Source organism: Cynocephalus volans, chromosome 7 (assembly GCF_027409185.1).
Source record: "Cynocephalus volans isolate mCynVol1 chromosome 7, mCynVol1.pri, whole genome shotgun sequence".
Taxonomy (NCBI): Eukaryota; Metazoa; Chordata; class Mammalia; order Dermoptera; family Cynocephalidae; genus Cynocephalus; species Cynocephalus volans.
The window spans coordinates 99072145-99091761 of record NC_084466.1 but is presented as its reverse complement, the minus strand read 5'-3'; the positions used below and the strand labels follow the sequence as shown (position 1 = coordinate 99091761).

The 19617-nt window shown below is 45.0% G+C and overlaps 1 protein-coding gene across 1 annotated transcript in view; it reads left to right on the top strand.

Moving 5' to 3' along the window:
- LOC134381979 (core histone macro-H2A.2) overlaps positions 1 to 19617 on the top strand; it is a 57483-nt gene that overhangs the window by 33842 nt on the left and 4024 nt on the right. Inside the window, exons 5-7 of the mRNA XM_063101965.1 lie at positions 1220 to 1330; positions 2804 to 2903; positions 8134 to 8223. Of these exons, the coding sequence (XP_062958035.1) occupies positions 1220 to 1330; positions 2804 to 2903; positions 8134 to 8223 (301 nt within the window). The remainder of the gene's footprint in view (positions 1 to 1219; positions 1331 to 2803; positions 2904 to 8133; positions 8224 to 19617) is intronic.

Sequence of the window (19617 nt, the reverse complement as noted above, 5' to 3'; positions counted from 1 at the left end):
TGTAGTCTGAATGATTCTGTGCCCCCTCCCCACATTCATTTGCTGAAACCACACCTCCAAGGTGATGGTTTTAAGAAGTTGGGCCTTTGTCAGGGTGGAGCTCTCTGAATGGGATTAGTACTCTTATAAGAGAGACCTGAGGGTGCTTGTTTGCCCCTGTGAGGGCACAGTTAAAGGAATAGACCCTCTCCAGACAGGGAATCTGCCAGTGCCTTGATTTTGGACTTCCCAGCCTCCAGAATGGTGAGAAATAAATGTCTGTGGTTTATAAGCCACCCACTCTGTGGCACTTTGTTATAGCAGCCTGAACAAACTAAGAAACCCACAGAATGAGAAGTTTAAAGATGAAACTGTGGGGCCTAGCCAGCATCTCCTAAGGAGTGGGACTCTGCAGCTTGGCACAGGGAGAAAATGACAAGGATGCGTATGTAGAAGAACAAAGGGCCTTTGAGATTAGAGCTCAAATTGTCAAACGGGTTCCCCTAGAGATCTCCAGACCCAAAGCATGAGTAGTTTTCAGATCCCTTTTACTGTTCCCACCCCAGATCTCAAGTGAGAGGTGATAGCTTGGAACCCTGCTTTTCATTTTTCCATAGAGCTCCATGCTACATACTAAACAATCTCTTGTCTCCCACAGATAGTCCACAGTAACTGCCAGTCACCTGTGGCTATTTAAATTTGAATTAAAGTAAAATCAGTTGAAAAATTCAGCTCAATTGCACTAGCCACATTTCAAGTGCTCAATGGCACTGAAGATCACAGACAGAACGTTTCCATGATCACAGAAAGTTCCGCTGGGCAGCGCTGCTTTAGAGGTTGTGAAATTTTCATTCTGTAGACGTCCATGATAATGTGAAAGATCATGTAAGAGTCCACTCCGCTGCCACTGTGCCCAGAGAAGGGGGGTTGAGCAGTGCACTATGAATGGCCCCACTTGGCTCTGATGCTTGTCATCAGAAGCTGCAGGCACCGAAAAAAGCAAGAACAGTGTCCCTGTGTCCAGATTTGGGTGAGGACTGCCCCTTTAACACACTTTGTTTTCTGCAGTACCCTTTTCTTTTTCTTATATTGCTTTCCTTCATCAATAAACAGCAGAACATAATGCCTAACTGCTTCCTTTCATATCCAAATTGGTGGCAGTCATGGGAAAAGCTTAATAAAGCCACACTGGGCTTTTTCTGGGTTGTTTCTCATCTGTCCTTCTGATGTCTATCAACAGTCCAAACCAAAGGACAGCGATAAAGAAGGAACTTCAAATTCCACCTCTGAAGATGGGCCAGGGGATGGATTCACTATCCTGTCTTCTAAGAGCCTTGTTCTAGGGCAGAAGGTAATAAAGAGAATTGTAATGTGCTATGGTAAAACACTACTACATTTTTAAAACGTACTGTTTACAAGCAATGACACCTCCTTCATTCCCTGCTCCCGATAGGACTTTCACTCTAGTCTTGAATTATTCATTCTTAAATGAAAGAGCTCTGGCCATTTCTGCATTGTGAGAGCAAACAAGCTCTTTAGTGCTGAGAATTGTTAATGCTGACATCAGTCAGCCAAAGGTAAGCATAGAGAATCCTTCTGGTCAGTAGGTAGGCTGGCATTACTGGTTTTACTGAGGATTCCCCACAGCCCAGTTACTTCTGTGCCCAGCAAAAAAAATCCACAGTTAACTTTCTCAAATCGCCTCTGAGTGGCCTATCTCATGTGATTCGATGTAATTTATCAAAGAAAATAGAAAAATATATTTCCTGAATATCCCTGCTGTTAGAAATGAATTATTTGCCAATAATTCAGTCCGCTTGCCTTCCAACGCTGCAGAAAGAAAACAAACAGGACTATACATTTGAACAGTCTTCAGCAACACAACAGCAGCCCAGCCAGATGTGCAAATAATTCATTCCCACAAGTGTGAAGTTTACCAAGCAGACAATCTATCTACCAAGTCAACTGGGGCTGAAATAAGATACACAAGGAAATAGTCAGTTAATCATATCTCTGGTAGCTGAAGGTTTGCAGCCTGACCATAGAGTGAACCTCCATTCGAGCAACTGGGGAGAGAGTGTTCTAAGAAGAGCATAAATGTGGCGGGTTCCTAATTCATCACTGATGAAAGCAGGGAAGAAAAGAGGTGGGATTTATGTCCCCTCCAAGGGCTATCCACGGTGACATGATGATTAGCTTTGTGTCACTTATCTTAGGGGAACAAAAAGCTCCTGCTCACATGGGGAAATGATGGAGAATGCCCCTCCATTCCACTCCTCTAGGAACAGCTTTTCCTAGGGGTAGCCCCAAGAATATGGTCCCCAAAGGGCAAGGTAGCCAGACATAGGCAGGTCAGAATCCCAGAGCCCTTTACTTTTCTCCAGCAAGATCTCTGGCTTCAGAGCCCTGCCCTAAAGACTCTGTTCTGCTCTAGGGAGAATGCAGGGTACTGAGGGGGAAGAGAGCAGGGCCTGAGCTTCCCTTTCAGAAGCTACTCAGAGGATGAGTCGCTGAAAACCAAGGCCACCAGGGTTGGGAATCAAAGGCATAAGCTATAAGGGAAAGAAAGAAGAGGGGAGGTCCTATTCCTGTTTCTGGAAGAGGAGACAGATTTGTTGCATGCTGCTAGCCTCAGAGTGAAAATCAAGTCAACTGAGCTCAAAAGAGCCTATTGAAAAACCAGACACTTTTGCTCTAGATGCAGTCCTTACGTTGCCCTTCGGTATGAATAATTAAAGAGAATTAATGGATATAAGGTAAAATGTGAAGATTTTCAATAGGAGTTGATCTTTCCCACATTCTCCATCTTTTCTTCCTAATGCAGCTGTCCTTGACCCAGAGTGACATCAGCCATATTGGCTCCATGAGAGTAGAGGGCATCGTCCACCCAACCACAGCCGAAATCGACCTCAAGGAAGATATAGGTAAGGTCCTGAGACTTTGGTACAGGTGCTACATAGAACGGCCCACTGAGCAGGCAAGTTCTTGTGAAGTCGGTCATTGTCGACTCGACATCCCACTGTCTGGGGTCCCGTGTCAAACTCGGTCTTTGTTTCAAATTGAACAGTGTCACTAGAGAGTAACTAGCTTTGTTTTAATTCTGCACATATTTTTTAAAATTTTGTTGGAGTATTATATGAAAAGCGGGTCATTAGTGTACAGCTTGATGAATTGTTCTCAAAGTGACCACCACTGTGCGACCAGCACCAAATTATGAAGCAGACCTTACCAGCACCCCAGAAGTCCCCTCAATCCCCTCTCCTGGTCACTATGCCCTCCAAGGGTAACCACTATCCTGTCTTCTAACAGCATAGATGGGTTTCGTCCGCTAATTTTATATAAATGAAATCACGTACTCTTCTGTGTCTGGCTCCTTTTGCTCAGCTTACTGTTTCTGAAATCCACCCACATCACTGAGTGTGATGTGTTCATTCATTTTCTCCATTGTGCAGTATCACACTGCAGGAATATACTGCCCTTTGTTGACGCAGTCTACCCCTGGTGGCATTTGGGTAGTTTCTGGTTTGGGCTATAATGAGTAGCACTGCTACAAATATCGCCATGCATGTTGTGGATAAAACTTCACATACACTTTTTGGTTAGAGCTCGGTGTTGATAACACCAACGTCAAGGGTTTGGATCCCCATACCGGCCAGCTGCCAAAACAAAAAAATTTCACATATATTTTAAGCTTAAACATTGCAAAGGCTACTGGTAAAGAGGAAATGGACATCTAGAAAAGCCTAGGTTGTCCATGAAGCTATGAGAATTGAGTTATTTTACCAGTGGTTTGCCACGCGTCCCACAAGCGGTGTGGGGAGCTGTAACCAGGCGAGGTGGAGGAGCTTGGGGGGTAAGCTGTCGAGGGCACTGGAAATAACTGCATGTGAAATGGACACCATCTCGTCCATTTTTATAAGACAGACTGCTTTTAACCCTCCATTGAAAGGGTAAAGTGGCAAAGAAAGGGCTCTGTCCCTGGGGTACAGGGCTTGCCTCTGAGGTAGGTGATTTGAGGCAGGTGCTAGTAGTTCAGTCCTGGAGGTAGCACCAGGCTCCAGACTGTTGGGTCCACTCCTGGTTCCCGCCGGGCATTGGAGGCCACTTGCTGTGCTGAAAAGGAGCTAGGACAGCACTGGGGGAAACCAGCATTACAGAGAAACAGGACTTCCCTTGCTCACTAAGAGGTGGTGAAATTCCCTCTCTACTCTTCACACCCGGCCCAGCCCCATCAGTGGCCGCTAGCTCTCCCTTCTCCCCTCCGGCCCCTGAAAACCTGTGAAATGCCTCCCCCTAGGGGCCAGGTCTCCTGCTCTGTTTTAATAGCGGTCCTAGCTTCTCACAAACGAAACAAGTTGCTATATTCCTACTTTATATACTTGTATAGTATTTGCATTTTTATACCAGAAAAATAATAAAGATGCTTCTTTTTCTTTACGTGGCAGGGTGGTAGGATAGAAAGAGCACTGGTATTGGAGCAAAACCTCAAGCTCAGATCCCAGCAGGGGATTGACCTCGGGAGTCAGGAGAAATGGGCTGAAAGGGGGCCAGATGGTTAAGACAGCAGGTCTGGGTGTGCCTGGTCTGTGTCCTGGCTTTTACAAATCACTTCCTCACTGTGTAAACTTGGGCAGCTTTCTTAACCTCCCTGAACCATACTGATCATCTTGTTTACTGTTGCTGTGTTGCTAGAAGTTTCTCTCCCCTATGATTCCATTCACCACCGTCACCCAAACTGATCATACCAGGCAGCTGAGGCCCTGATTTATTCCTTTTAAAACATTGTGTCATTACAGAAAAGTTTGAGCATACACAAAAATAGCAGAAAAGTAGAATGAAACCCTACACAGCAGATGGAATAATCACCACCCGTGACCAAATCTGTTCCAGCTTTCCCCGCCTCATTCTTCCAGACATCATATCATTTTACCTGTGAATATTTCACCGTGATCTCTAAAAGATAAGGGCTATGTTTAACAATAGAAGCATAATACCACTACCACACCTAAGAAAATTAACTTAATATCAGCAAGTTACCAGTGTTCACATTTCAATTGCATCACAAATAACAATTTTTAAAACATTGTTTATTTGATTTAGGATTCAGCAGAGTCCGCACTGCAGTTGGTTGATAAGTCTCTTATAACCTGTAGGTTCCCTCTTCACATCTCTCTCTCTTTTATTTCTTTGCAAATTCTTTTTTGAAAAAGCCGGGCTATTTGTCCTGTAGTTAAAACCTACCGTCTGGATTTTGTTGATTGCATCCTCCTGGTGTTAAACATGTGTTTCTTCTCTGTTTTTGTTTTTGTTTTTTTTTAAACTGGTAGTTGGATCTGGAGGTTTAATGAGATTCAATTCAGGTGCAAAAGCTTTGGGCAAGACTTTCTGGTCTGTGATGTAGCATTCTGGCATCAGGAGGCACATGCCTGGCTGTCTCTCTCGGTGTGATGTTAGGAGCCAGTGATACCCCCTCTCTAGATTTGACCATTCGTTAGAGGTTGCGAAGCGGCAATAGTCTAATTCCAGCATTCCTTCATCTCTTCACGGGGATGCTTCCATAGAAAGAAACTACCTCAGCAACTCTCTAGGCTGCTTTCTTCTGAAAAGTCTTCAGTGGAGAGCATGCATCCACCTTGCCTTCTACACGTCCCCATTTGGCCCCTGACCTGAGTGCAGAGTGCGGTGGTTTAGTCCTATTTCCCTGTTTCAACCAACTTTGGTTGCCTGCCCTTCCATGACCCAGCAGATCAACACCGGCTGAGAATCTGAGAGCCAGAAAGGAGACTCAGAGGTCCTTGGCATAGTCCACAATCACCATTCCCAAACTGTATCATTGAAACCCAAGCACGTTAATCTCCCTATGGAGAATAGACATTTGTCCTAAATGATCTGCACGATGAATTGTGGCTCTCCAGGTATACTTGAGTGCCTGAGTGTGGTTAGGGAAGCTCCATCACCGAGGCCCAGGGAAGCCTCTGAACTCAATAATTATAATAATGACTAATAAACAGAGAGAGCGAGACTGACCCCAGACATCCAGATCACCAAATTTGTAAGAAGATAAAAACACCTGAGGGGAAATACCTCATCTCCCACCTGAGAACAGCAGTATCCTAGACTAGACAAAAGACCCATGTCATCTCAGAGACAGGGGGCTGAATCCCCTGGTGCACACAGAGGGGGTTCCTGCTGGGCCAGAGGTGGAGTCCTGCTATCTCCTGGGGATTCCACATGGCCTCTGTAGAAGCAAGACCCTGAGATATTGAGTAGGAAATTGCCCTAAGTCCAAGACTCAGGGGATCTCCTAGCAGGGAAGTCCGTAGAGTTTAGCCTCTCAAATCTCTGCATTTTTCCTTTGAAAATTGAGGCCCAGGTTGGAGGAACAACATACCAGGCTGCCCTGGGCCTGTATCTGTCCTTTGTTCCCCAGGACTTACAGCACGTTGGTGGTGCTGAGATGGGAACAGGACTTCAGGGCTCTCAGCATGGGTACTGAACCCACAAAACAGAACAGTGGAATCTCAGTTTTTTTGTTTGTTTGTTTGTTTGTTTTGTCTTTTTCGTGACCGGCACTCAGCCAGTGAGTGCACCGGCCATTCCCATATAGGATCCGAACCCGCAGCAGGAGTGTCTCCGCACTCCCAGAGCCACACTCTCCCGAGTGCGCCACGGGCTCGGCCCGGAATCTCAGTTTTAAAAAAAAAATCTTTAGGGCTCATGTTCTGAGACTGCTTTATGGCCAAATCGCCCCTAAAAATCTCCTTTTAAAAAGCTTGCTAATTGATCTAAATCTGCTTGAGTATATAGGAATAAAAACAAGCCAAAGAGTTTTTCCTATACCCTTACTCAGCAACTATCAACACGGAAGACCTCTGTGACCAAATGTCTGAGAGTTTCTTTCCACACACCAAGCAGCAAGCAATCAGTTCTGCAGCCGACGCTAACTGGGTGTCCACCAGTTCAATTCCAACACTATCTACCTGGAGATAACGCCAGATCCCACAAGTTGAGAGCTTAGTCCCCAAGACGCCCCCCCCCTCGCAACTTTCAGGTACCAATTGCAAGCCCCAGGTTGAGATAACCAGTGCTTCTGACCAATCGACTATAAATCAGGATTCCCACGACCCTCTCCTTAAGTTCAATTAACCTGCTAGAGCAGCTCACAGTATCAGGAAAACATACTTACATTTACCAGTTTATTTTAAAGAATATTATAAAGGATGCAGATGAAGAGACTCAAAGGGTGAGGAAGGGGGAAGGAGCACGGAGCTTCCATGCCTCCCCGGGAGCACCACCCTCCACGTGTTCAGTTATCCAGAAGCTCCCTGAACCCTGTGCTCTTGGGTTTTTATGGCAGCTTATCATGTAGGCATGACTGAAGCATGGACAACCACGTAGAAATGTGATTGGACAAAAGGGTCTGATCTAACACTAAGACTGGATAGGGAAACCCAGCGAGGCCTGTTTGTTCAGGATCTTCTCAGCCTTCCTGTGCAACAGTCCCTCCTCCCAGGCACGGAGCAGGGTTTCTCCTGAAATGGGGGTTTTATGACCTGCAATCTGGCCAGATAGATCAGAGAATTTCTTTACAGCCAAGTAAAACAAGAGATTAGAGTCTTGCCTTGGGGAGCCAGGAACCACGGATGAAACATATTAGGGGTCTTCAAAATGTTCATGGAAAGACTCATATTATCTTTTTTTTTTTTTTTTCCTACATAAAGATGACCAGTAAGGGGATCTCAATCCTTGGCTTGGTGTTGTCAGCACCACGCTCAGCCAGTGAGCTAACCGGCCATCCCTATGTAGGATCCGAACCCGTGTCCTTGGTGTTATCAGCACCGCACTCTCCCGAGTGAGCCACAGGCCGGCCCTCATATTATCTTTTAAGTTTATTTTTCCACAAACTTTTTGAAGTTCCCTTGCACACACATGCACGTACACACACACACACACGTGTTTGAATATGATAATATCACACTTCTAGACAGAGGCTCAGAGACCCCTGCCACCAGTGACCACTGGCAAACCAGGGTAACAATTGAGCAGTGTAATTTCTAGTTTCTAAGGTGTTTTTCCCCCTGGCCTGCTAAGAATCTGTCAAACAGTGTAATTATATTGAAAGAACAAGCACGATGGATCTGTTCTCCTTTGCAGGTAAGGCCTTGGAAAAGGCTGGGGGGAAAGAGTTCTTGGAAACAGTAAAGGAGCTTCGCAAATCCCAAGGTCCTTTGGAAGTTGCTGAAGGTAAGTGAGGAATCAGGCCCCTATTCCCAGCACAGCCTCACACCTTCCTCTCCAGGGCCTCCTGCCTCATGCATATTCAGTTTATGGAACAAAATATGCCATAACTAATCAGAAAGCTATTTTAGCATCTGTCAGATCATTTGAGCAGGACCGTGTAGATCATTTCATATGCTTTGAGGGCTGTAAAGTGTCTGGATAGTTCAAGTCGATTTGCATCAGATACCCCCAAAATGGTCTGGAGACGCTGCGTTAACTTCGTGTGTATGTGATAAAATACACATAACATAAAATCTACCAATGTAACCAGTTTAAAGTGTATACTTCAGTGGCATTAAGTACTTTCACAAGTTGTGCAGCCATCACCACTGTCTGGTTCCAGAGCTTTTTCATCACCTCCAACGGAAACCCCATACCCAAAAGCAGTTGCGCCCCTCCCCCAGCCCTGGCAACCACTAATCTACTTTCTGTCTCTATGGATTTGCCTATTCTGGACGTTTCATATAAATGGATTCATACAATATGTGACCTTTTGTGGCTGGCTTCTTTCACTTAACATAGTTTTGGGGTTTTTTGAAGTCCACCCATGTTGTGGCAAGTAACAGTCCTTTGCTCCTCTTTATGGCTGAGTAATATTCCATTTCATTCATCCATTCACGTGCTGATGGACACTTGGGCCATTTCCACCTTTGGCCATTGTGAATAGAGCTGCTATGAACATTTGTGCACAAGGTTTTGTTTGAACACCTGTTGTCAAGGCTATCAGGTAACTCTTTGACAGATGGATCGAAGTTCAGATCCATGTTCCCACCCACACGATCCCCAATCAGCTCACTCGTACATCCGGTCAGCACCAAGTACCGCTGTAATGTTAGGGCTTCAGAGAGAAATAAACCCCACTGCTGTCCTCAGACACATAAATGAGGCACAGAGGGGGAGCCCTCACCTCCACCTGGGGGAGCTGGGGAGGACTCCAGTGAGGATGACACTCCGTGGGGGTGGGACAGCAAGGGCAGTAGGAGCATGAGTGTGAGAAGATGCGGGTCGTGGTCGAGCAGGGAGTATTGGGTCAGCAGGTGGAAGGAGAGAAACAGCAACCAGAGCTGAGACTGGGCCCGTGGGCTGTACCGAGGGATCTGAATCTGACCCTATGTAGACAAAAAGGGCCACCTTGCAAGGTCAAGCAGGGGACTGTCATCATTAGATCTGATGTTAGAAAAGTAAAAGGGCTTTCAGTGACGAAGGAACATGAGTCCACACTTTAAAGTCTGCCCACACCACTCCCCCATACATACAGCAGTGGTGGATACATTTTTTTAAAAATTTTAAGACAGAGCTATGCTCAAATAAGATAAGCATCTGTGTGGCCAGAGATAGAAGAGCTGCATGCAGCAGCAGTGTGTCGGGGGGCTCCAGATCTAGTAATATGCAGGGCTACACCGAAGTCAGTTTCGTCATGGTACTGGGACCAGAGCTGGGCTCAAGGCTCAAAGAAGGGGCTAGATAAAACTCCTGCAGCCTTTACAGGAAGCCAAAGCTCTGGCCACCACCCAAGGCTATGGCTTGTATAAAATCTGTCTTTCTAGGGTGCAGAAGGGAGCAGAGAGCCCCTCACCCAGGCCCGGGGCCATGCTGCCCACTCACTCGATGTCTGGCTCTTCCCCATCCTCTGTATAACCATGAGGCAGAGCCCTGACTCAGCCATAAGAGACGACGGCAACTGGACTGGGGGTCTGGGACCTGGGGGAGCTCCCAGCAAACTGCCCAACAGGGTGAGGAGAGAAAAGTAGCTGTTCTGCGTAGGAGGAGAGGCACCACACACTTCTAAACAGAGTTCCAGAGGCTGAAAAATAGACGGTAGAAAAGCAGTACTGGAAAAGATCACAGCTGAGAATTTTCCAGAACTAAATGAGTCTTCAAGTTGGAAATATTGAGCATAACAAATGAAAATAAATCCAAAACCTGGCGCATCATGATGAGGCTTCAGAAGTTCAAAAACCAAGAGATACCTTCAAAGCAACCCGAGAAGAGAAGCAGATCATTTGTCAAGAAAAGAAACGACAGTTCTAATGACAGCGGGCTTCTCATCAGCCACGAAAGATGCTTGGAAACAGGAAAGAAGTATCTTCAAAGCACTGAGGGGAAAAAACTGTCAGCCAAGAGTTTCTTATGCTGTTGTGTTACTCAAGAATGAGGGCAAGGGTCAGCCAGTTAGTTCAGTTGATAGAGCACGGTGCTCGTAACACCAAGGTCAAGGGTTCAGATCCCCATACCAGCCACCAAAAAAAAAAAAAAGGAATGAGGGCAAAAGATGCAGTTTCAGACATGCAAAAGTTGAGAGGCAGCAGTCCAGGCCCCTGCCTGCTGGGAGGACCACAAAAGGCTGCACTGAGGAAACAAGGAGAGTGCTGTGGGAAGAGTCACGAGCTAAGAAATTGGCACAAATATGTGAGGGCTGAGTATTCGTGGTCTGGGGCCAATCAGGGATGCACCCTGGGAAGAAGGGAAAAGGGGAGACGGTTCATAAAGCTCTAACATTGTATTTTATTTCATTGAAAAACATCATCAGCTGTAAGATATGTCCTTATTCTATGAACCACTAAGAAAGATTAAATTTCCGGGGGGGTTTCAAGATGGCGGCGGCTGCGCCGGCTGGCGCGGAGTAGCTGAGGTGGAAAAGGTGGCCACTGGGCCTCAGGCAGCCGGGAAACTTGTGGACCTTCCTCTGGCCATCTCTTAAGGGAGGACTACTGCTGCTGGCCGGTCGTGGGGGCTCAACGCCACTTTGCCCCCGGCAGGAGAGGCTGCCTCATTTACAGGCAACAGCTTTGAAGTGTGGAGCAGGAAAAGAACTGATTCTTAGCTGCAAAAGCGAGTCTTGAAACAGGGAACACGGCGCCAGGGCTGCTGTGGATGCAGCCAGGATCCCGGAGGCTGGGGCCGCACTGAAGGCGGCCAGCTGCCCTATTCAGGATTCGAGGTTTCAGGCCAGCATTAAAGAAGATTCCTGGGAGCGCCCGAGCGGCGCCGCGACTGAACAGCCCGAGGCGGCGGCGCCGCGACTGAACAGCCCGAGGCGGCAGCGCCGAGAACACGGAAGGCAACAAACCAGAGACAGAGCGAGCGCCCGACCTGGCACAGCACTGTGAGTGATCCCTGGCCCACGCGGCTCCCGCCTGCACCACCAGGCCACTCACTGCCCCGGTGCTGCCTCCATTTTCCCAGGTGCGGGCAGCTCCGCCCTGCTCGGCCATCACTGAGCCCATTTGCTTGGCCTGGCGCGGGGCTTTCCGGACCCTGCGGGCCGCCTCCTCTCCCACTCCCTCCACGGTTCTCTGGCGGGGCTGGGGGTGTGGGGCGTCCCGACCAGTGTTGGGAGGGCTAGAAAGTATGGGCGGGCCGACTGTCACTCCACCACACCCTGGACTCCGGCCCCGGTAAACTTCCTGTTACTGGGAGGCAGATAACATCTCTGCGACCACCAGTTTGGAAAAAAGCCTAACGAATTTCTGGTTGGGAATAGTGTGGTAGGAGAGTTCCCAGGTCCGCTTGAACCTGCCGGAGAGCAGGCTGCAGGCAGGCACTAGACTCGGTTTATACCGGGGGGATACAAAGGTGAACAAGACCCGAGAAAGATCTACACAGTGCTACAAAGGCACCCAGAGAGACCGGTTGTCTGTGCCTAGCAGAAACCTGATAGACTTCCTGGGCGAGGCGGTGCTGAGCAGGGTCTTGAAGGCCCAGCTGATAGACGAGGGGTGCAGAAGACACGCCCCAGCCCAGCACAGTGTGCACAGAGGGGGGAGACTCGACAGAAACCACACACCCGGTGGGGTCGCCACTGCACGATCTAACAGCCTGGGCCAGAGCACACGGAACGGGGAGAAGTCCTGTACAGAAAGTGAAAGCTCAACAGAGATCACACACCCTGTGGTACGTGATCCACCAGCCCAGCAGAGTACAAGCTGACCAGAAAGGTGGATCCCCGGAGAAGCCCAAGACCCGAGGCAACCACACACACAAGACACTAGAGGCCAACTGAGCAGTCACGGCGGGAGCCATACCAAATTAGCAACCACAGCAACATCCTAGTTAGTCATTAGTCTCAAACCGGTGGACTGTGAAACCCCCTGCCACAATGAATAAACACCAAAAAAAAGACACCAGAAATACAAAAAATCAAGAAAGTACACCACCAAAAGTTAATAAATCTCATACTCTAGATCCTATAGAACAAGAAGCCCTTGAAATAACTGACAAGGAATTTCGAGTGATAATTCTAAGGAAACTGAATGAGATACAAGAAAACTCAGCTAGACATCATGATGAAATGAGGAAAAGTATACAGGATCTGAAAGAGGAAATATACAAGGAAATCAATGTCCTGAAAAAAAATGTAGCAGAACTTGCTGAACTGAAGAAATTATTCAGCGAAATAAAAAACACAACGGAGAGTTTAACCAGCAGGCTTGTCGAAGTTGAAGAGAGAACCTCTGAACTTGAAGATGGGCTGTTTGAAATAACACAAGCAGACAAAAAGAAAGAAAAAAGAATCAAGGACATGGAAGAAAATCTGAGAGAGATATCAGACAACCTCAAGCGCTCAAATATCCGAGTCATGGGTATTCCAGAAGGGGAGGAAAATGGAGATTCCATTGAAAACATATTCAACAAAATAGTGGCAGAAAACTTCCCAGGTATAGGAAAAATCACAAATCTTCAGATCCAGGAAGCTCAACGATCTCCAAACGTATTCAACCCAAAAAGGCCTTCTCCAAGACATGTCATAGTCAAATTGGCAAAACTCAGAGACAAAGAGAGAATCTTAAAAGCTGCAAGAGAGAAGCGTCAAATCACCTATAAGGGAGCCCCAATCAGGTTAACATCAGACTTCTCATCACAAACCCTAAAAGCTAGAAAGGAATGGGATGATATTTTCAAAATACTAAAAGACAAAGATTGCCAGCCAAGAATACTCTACCCTGCAAGGCTATCCTTCCAAAATGAGGGGCAAATAGTATATTTCTCAGACAAACAAAAACTGCGGGAGTTCACTACCACAAGACCACCCTTACAAGAAATCCTCAAGGGAGTACTGGGTTTGGTTCCCGAAAAATAACTACCACTGCCATAAAAACCTAAGAAAAATCTAAACCCGCTAGTACAATAAAAATGGCATTCATGAAGAGAAAACAAGCTAACAAAAACACTATCTACAACCTAAGGAACCAACAAACAAAGAAACCAAACAGTAAATCAGAAAGCAAGGAACAAAAGACACCTAAGACAACCAAACAACCAATAAAATGCTAGGAATAAATCAACACCTTTCAATAACAACTCTTAATGTTAAAGGCTTAAATTCCCCAATTAAAAGACACAGACTGGCTGACTGGATCAAAAAGCAGGACCCAACTATATGCTGCCTACAAGAGACCCACCTCACCCATAAAGATTCACACAGACTAAGAGTGAAAGGATGGAAAAAGATTTACCATGCAAACAGAAAAGAAAAACGAGCAGGAGTGGCTATTCTTATATCTGACAAAATAGACTTTAAACTAAAAACCATAAAAAGAGACAATGAGGGACACTACTTAATGATAAAAGGACTGATCCATCAAGAAGACATAACAATCATAAATATGTACGCACCCAATGTTGGAGCAGCCAGATTTATAAAACAAACTCTATTAGACCTAAAGAAGGAAATAGACACTAATACCATAATAGCAGGGGACCTGAACACTCCACTGTCAATATTAGACAGATCATCTAGGCAAAGAATCAGTAGAGAAACACAAGATCTAAACAAGACTCTAGACCAATTGGAATTGGCAGATATCTACAGAACATTCCACCCAACAACCTCAGAATATTCATTCTTCTCATCAGCACATGGATCATTCTCCAGGATAGATCACATATTAGGTCACAAATCAAGTCTCAATAAATTCAAAAAAATTGGAATTATCCCATGTATCTTCTCAGACCACAATGGATTAAAACTAGAAATTAATAACAAACAAAACTCTGGAAACTATGCAAACACATGGAAATTAAACAGCATTCTACTTAATGACATATGGGTCCAAGAAGAAATCAAGCAGGAAATCAAAAAGTTTATTGAAACTAATGAAAACAATGATACATCATACCAAAACCTGTGGGATACTGCAAAAGCAGTATTGAGGGGAAAATTTATTGCATTAAATGCTCACTTCAGAAGAATGGAAAGATGGCAAGTGAACAACCTAACACTTCACCTTAAAGAACTAGAAAAACAAGAACAATCCAATCCTAAAGTTAGCAGACGGAAAGAAATCATTAAGATCAGAGCAGAACTGAATGAAATTGAAAACCAAAAAACAATTCAAAAGATCAACGAATCAAAAAGTTGGTTTTTTGAAAAGATAAATAAAATTGACAAACCATTAGCATGGCTAACAAAAAAAAGAAGAGAGAAGACTCAAATAACAAAAATTAGAAATGAAAAAGGCGATATTACAACTGATTCATCTGAAATACAAGGAATCATTCGAGACTACTATAAACAACTATATGCCAACAAATTTGAAAATCTGGAGGAAATGGATAAATTTCTGGACACACACAAGCTCCCAAAACTGAACCGTGAAGACGTAGAAAATTTGAACAGACCAATAACAATAAAGGAGATTGAAGCTGTTATCAGAAGGCTCCCAACAAAGAAAAGCCCAGGACCAGATGGATTCACAGCAGAATTTTACCAAACATTCAAAGAGGAATTGACACCGATTCTTTACAAACTATTCCAAAAGATTGAAACGGACGCAAATCTCCCAAACTCATTCTATGAAGCAAACATCATCCTGATACCAAAACCAGGTAAAGATATAACCAAAAAAGAAAACTACAGGCCGATATCCTTGATGAATATAGATGCAAAAATCCTCACTAAAATACTAGCAAACAGAATACAGCAACACATACGAAAAATTATTCATCATGATCAAGTGGGATTCATCCCAGGGATGCAAGGTTGGTTCAACATATGCAAATCAATAAATGTGATACACCATATTAATAAACTCAAACACCAGGACCATATGATCATCTCTATAGATGCTGAAAAAGCATTTGATAAAGTTCAGCACTCATTCATGACAAAGACCCTCTATAAGTTAGGTATAGAGGGAAAGTATCTCAACATAATTAAAGCCATATATGACAAACCCACTGCCAATATCATCCTGAATGGGGAAAAGCTGAAAGCTTTTCCTTTAAGAACAGGCACTAGACAAGGATGCCCACTCTCACCACTCCTATTCAACATAGTGTTGGAAGTACTAGCCAGAGCAATCAGAGAAGAGAAGGAAATAAAGGGCATCCAGATTGGAAAAGATGAAGTCAAACTGTCCCTGTTTGCAGATGACATGATCCTATATATCGAACAGCCTAAAACCTCTACAAAAAAACTGTTGGAATTGATAAATGATTTCAGCACAGTAGCAGGATACAAAATCAACACACAAAAATCAGTAGCATTTCTTTTCTCCAATAGTGAACATGCAGAAGGAGAAATCAAGAAAGCCTGCCCATTTACAATAGCCACCAAAAAATTAAAATACTTAGGAATTGAGTTAACCAAGGAGGTGAAAAATCTCTATAATGAGAACTACAAACCACTGCTGAGAGAAATTAGAGAGGATACAAGAAGATGGAAAGATATTCCATGCTCTTGGATTGGAAGAATCAACATAGTGAAAATGTCCATACTACCCAAAGTGATATACAAATTCAATGCAATCCCCATCAAAATTCCAAAGACATTTTTCTCAGAAATGGAAAAAACTATTCAGACATTTATATGGAACAATAAAAGACCACGAATAGCCAAAGCAATGCTCAGCAAAAAAAATAAAGCTGGAGGCATAACACTACCTGACTTTAAGCTATACTACAAAGCTATAATAACCAAAACAGTATGGTACTGGCATAAAAACAGACACACTGACCAATGGAATAGAATAGAGAATCCAGAAATCAACCCACACACTTACTGCCATCTGATCTTTGACAAAGGCACCAAGCCTATTCACTGGGGAAGGGACTGCCTCTTCAGCAAGTGGTGTTGGGATAACTGGATATCGATATGCAGGAGAATGAAACTAGATCCATACCTCTCACCGTATACTAAAATCAACTCAAAATGGATTAAGGATTTAAATATACACCCTGAGACAATAAAACTTCTTAAAGAAAACATAGGGGAAACACTTCAGGAAATAGGACTGGGCACAGACTTCATGAATACGACCCCAAAAGCACGGGCAACCAAAGGAAAAATAAACAAATGGGATTATATCAAACTAAAAAGCTTCTGCACAGCAAAAGAAACAATTAAAAGAGTTAAAAGACAACCAACAGAGTGGGAGAAAATATTTGCAAAATATACATCTGACAAAGGATTAATATCCAGAATATATAAGGAACTCAAACAACTTTACAAGAAGAAAACAAGCAACCCAATTAAAAAATGGGCAAAAGAGCTAAGTAGGCATTTCTCGAAGGAAGATATCCAAATGGCCAACAGACATATGAAAAAATGCTCAACATCACTCAGCATCCGGGAAATGCAAATCAAAACCACATTGAGATACCATCTAACCCCAGTTAGGATGGCTAAAATCCAAAAGACTATGAACGATAAATGCTGGCGAGGCTGCGGAGAAAAAGGAACTCTCATACATTGTTGGTGGGACTGCAAAATGGTGCAGCCTCTATGGAAAATGGTATGGAGGTTCCTTAAACAATTGCAAATAGATCTACCATACGACCCAGCCATCCCACTGTTGGGAATATACCCAGAGGAATGGAAATCATCAAGTCGAAGGTATACCTGTTCCCCAATGTTCATCGCAGCACTCTTTACAATAGCCAAGAGTTGGAACCAGCCCAAATGCCCATCATCAGATGAGTGGATACGGAAAATGTGGTACATCTACACAATGGAATACTACTCAGCTATAAAAACGAATGAAATACTGCCATTTGCAACAACATGGATGGACCTTGAGAGAATTATATTAAGTGAAACAAGTCAGGCACAGAAAGAGAAATACCACATGTTCTCACTTATTGGAGGGAGCTAAACATTAATATATAAATTCACACACACACATACACACACACACACACAAATCGGGGGGGGGAGGGAAGAAGATATAACAACCACAATTACTTGAAGTTGATACAACAAGCAAACAGAAAGGACATTGTTGGGGGGGAGGGGGGGGAGGGAGAAGGGAGGGAGGTTTTGGTGATGGGGAGCATTAATCAGCTACAATGTATATCGACAAAATAAAATTTAAAAAAAAAAAAAAAAAAAGAAAGATTAAATTTCCAAAAGGGGGTATCTAATAGACCACACATAAAGCTGACACATGTTCGGTTTAAGAGCAGGCAAGACATGAAGCCAAGTGCAGAAAAGGGCAGTATGTACATGTCTTGACCTTGGCATTGGGAGGACAGAGGGGGAAAAAGCCTCACTAGAGAATTTGAACCACAAGCCAGTACTCCTGCAGATTTGCAGTCGAATCCAGCGCAGCTCAAAACCTCAGTCTGGTGACCTCAGTTTGATAGCATTCCCAGGTGACACAGAAAGATATGCATCTTCTTTCTGGAAGAACTCAGATTCAATCCAGGCTGACAGTGATTGTAAAACACAACCTGATTTCTTTTTAAAAGATTGTTTGTTAAGTGCATCTTAGCATACATAGGTAAAGCAGTGCAGCCTTCCTGAGGCAGGAGGATGGGGGTGGTGTGGATCAAGAAAATATTTCCAGAGCAGAGCCAGTGAGAGGTACTGATGGCTGCATCATCAGGATGCCAGAAAGAGAAGCTGAGGGTGGGTGCGCTGTTTCCAGGCTGAGCACGCAGGTGGAAAGTCAGACCTTCCATTCATTCAGTGGCAGTATTTGAGCACCTGCCCTGCCAGTCACTGCACTGGGAGCTGGGGAAGCGGCAGGGAATGCCTAACCCTTCAATGAAGATGTCGGCTGGGTCAAAGCCAGTCCTTGTTGAGCATCTGCAATGTGCACTGTGGGGTGGAGGCATCAGGATATGTGATGAAGCCCCTGAACGTTCCTGAACCTGACAACCAAGTGGGGAGTCCAGGGTAGCACAGTACATCAGTTACACAACTGACTGCCGAACTGCACAGTGGAGGCTCAGACGGGATGGACAAAGGAGCCAGGGAGAGAGGACAGCCAAGCACGCGGAACAGGCGTAGCCAAGCCTGATGTGTGCAGGGGACAGGGCCGACTGCTGGAGGATGACTGGGCTTCCAGAAGGAACAGGAAATGGAAGGATTCCAATGGGAGGGGGCCGGAGCAGGAAGGGCCGGCCAGGTTGGAAATCAGGAGCAGCTGCAGATTCTGGGTTTGAACGTGTAAAGACCCCCAACTCGAGACTATGGAGGATGCGTGGCAGCAGGAGGGCTGTGGCGGGGAGACCATCTGGAAAGCTGGATTGGACAGGGTGGGGGAGGGGTGGAAATGAAGCAGATGGGCCTGAAATGAGACAGGTCAGAAGAAACTGACTGGGTGGCTGTGGTTGCAAAGATGGGAAAAGGGGAATGGAGTTTCGAGAGTGGATAATGATTTTTCTGGGTAAGTGTTGGACCTGAGACACCTAAAAAGTCACCGAGGTTCAGGTCACTGTTGAAAGCTGAGGGGAAAAATGGCTCACAGATGGTTGCTTAGGAACCAGGGCTGAGCACCTCCTGCAGCGGAGAAGAACACTGGGCCTGGACAGGCAGAAAGAAGAGAGGCTGTTGTGAGAAACTGAGGCATGGTTAGAAGGAAACCATGGTGTCATGGAGACCAGGGATTAGCAATAGCAGCTTCCCAGTGAAACAAGGGGCAACTCTGGAGTCCCCTTTTGCTTTGGTGACTCTGAGAACACGTTTGGCTTTCCACACTGTGATGGTCGCCTGAAGGATGGTTCTGGAAGCTCCTAGCAGCAGCACTGCCATCCTCAGAAGGCAGGTCTTCACCAGGTGCAGGTGGTCCACCACGTAACATCACATCAGATATGACAATGTTTTGAGTCATTCTGTGAGTGGGTGCTTATACCAAACATCAGTGTCACAATCCTTGCGATAACTTGACCCTTGTCCTTGGCACCTCTAGAGAACATAACAAATCACTACAGCCATAGCTGTGTTTTCCATTTCCAGTTGCCATGGAAATACTTTGTTTGGGGCTGGAGTGTTATCGTGAGCTACCTTCCAAATCATTTTCTCTCCATTGAATGTTTGACACTGCCAATAGGAGCATATTCCTCTTATTAAAAAACAACTTCACAATAAAAAGAATACCATTCAGCTGGTAACATGACTGTAGTTTAAATATA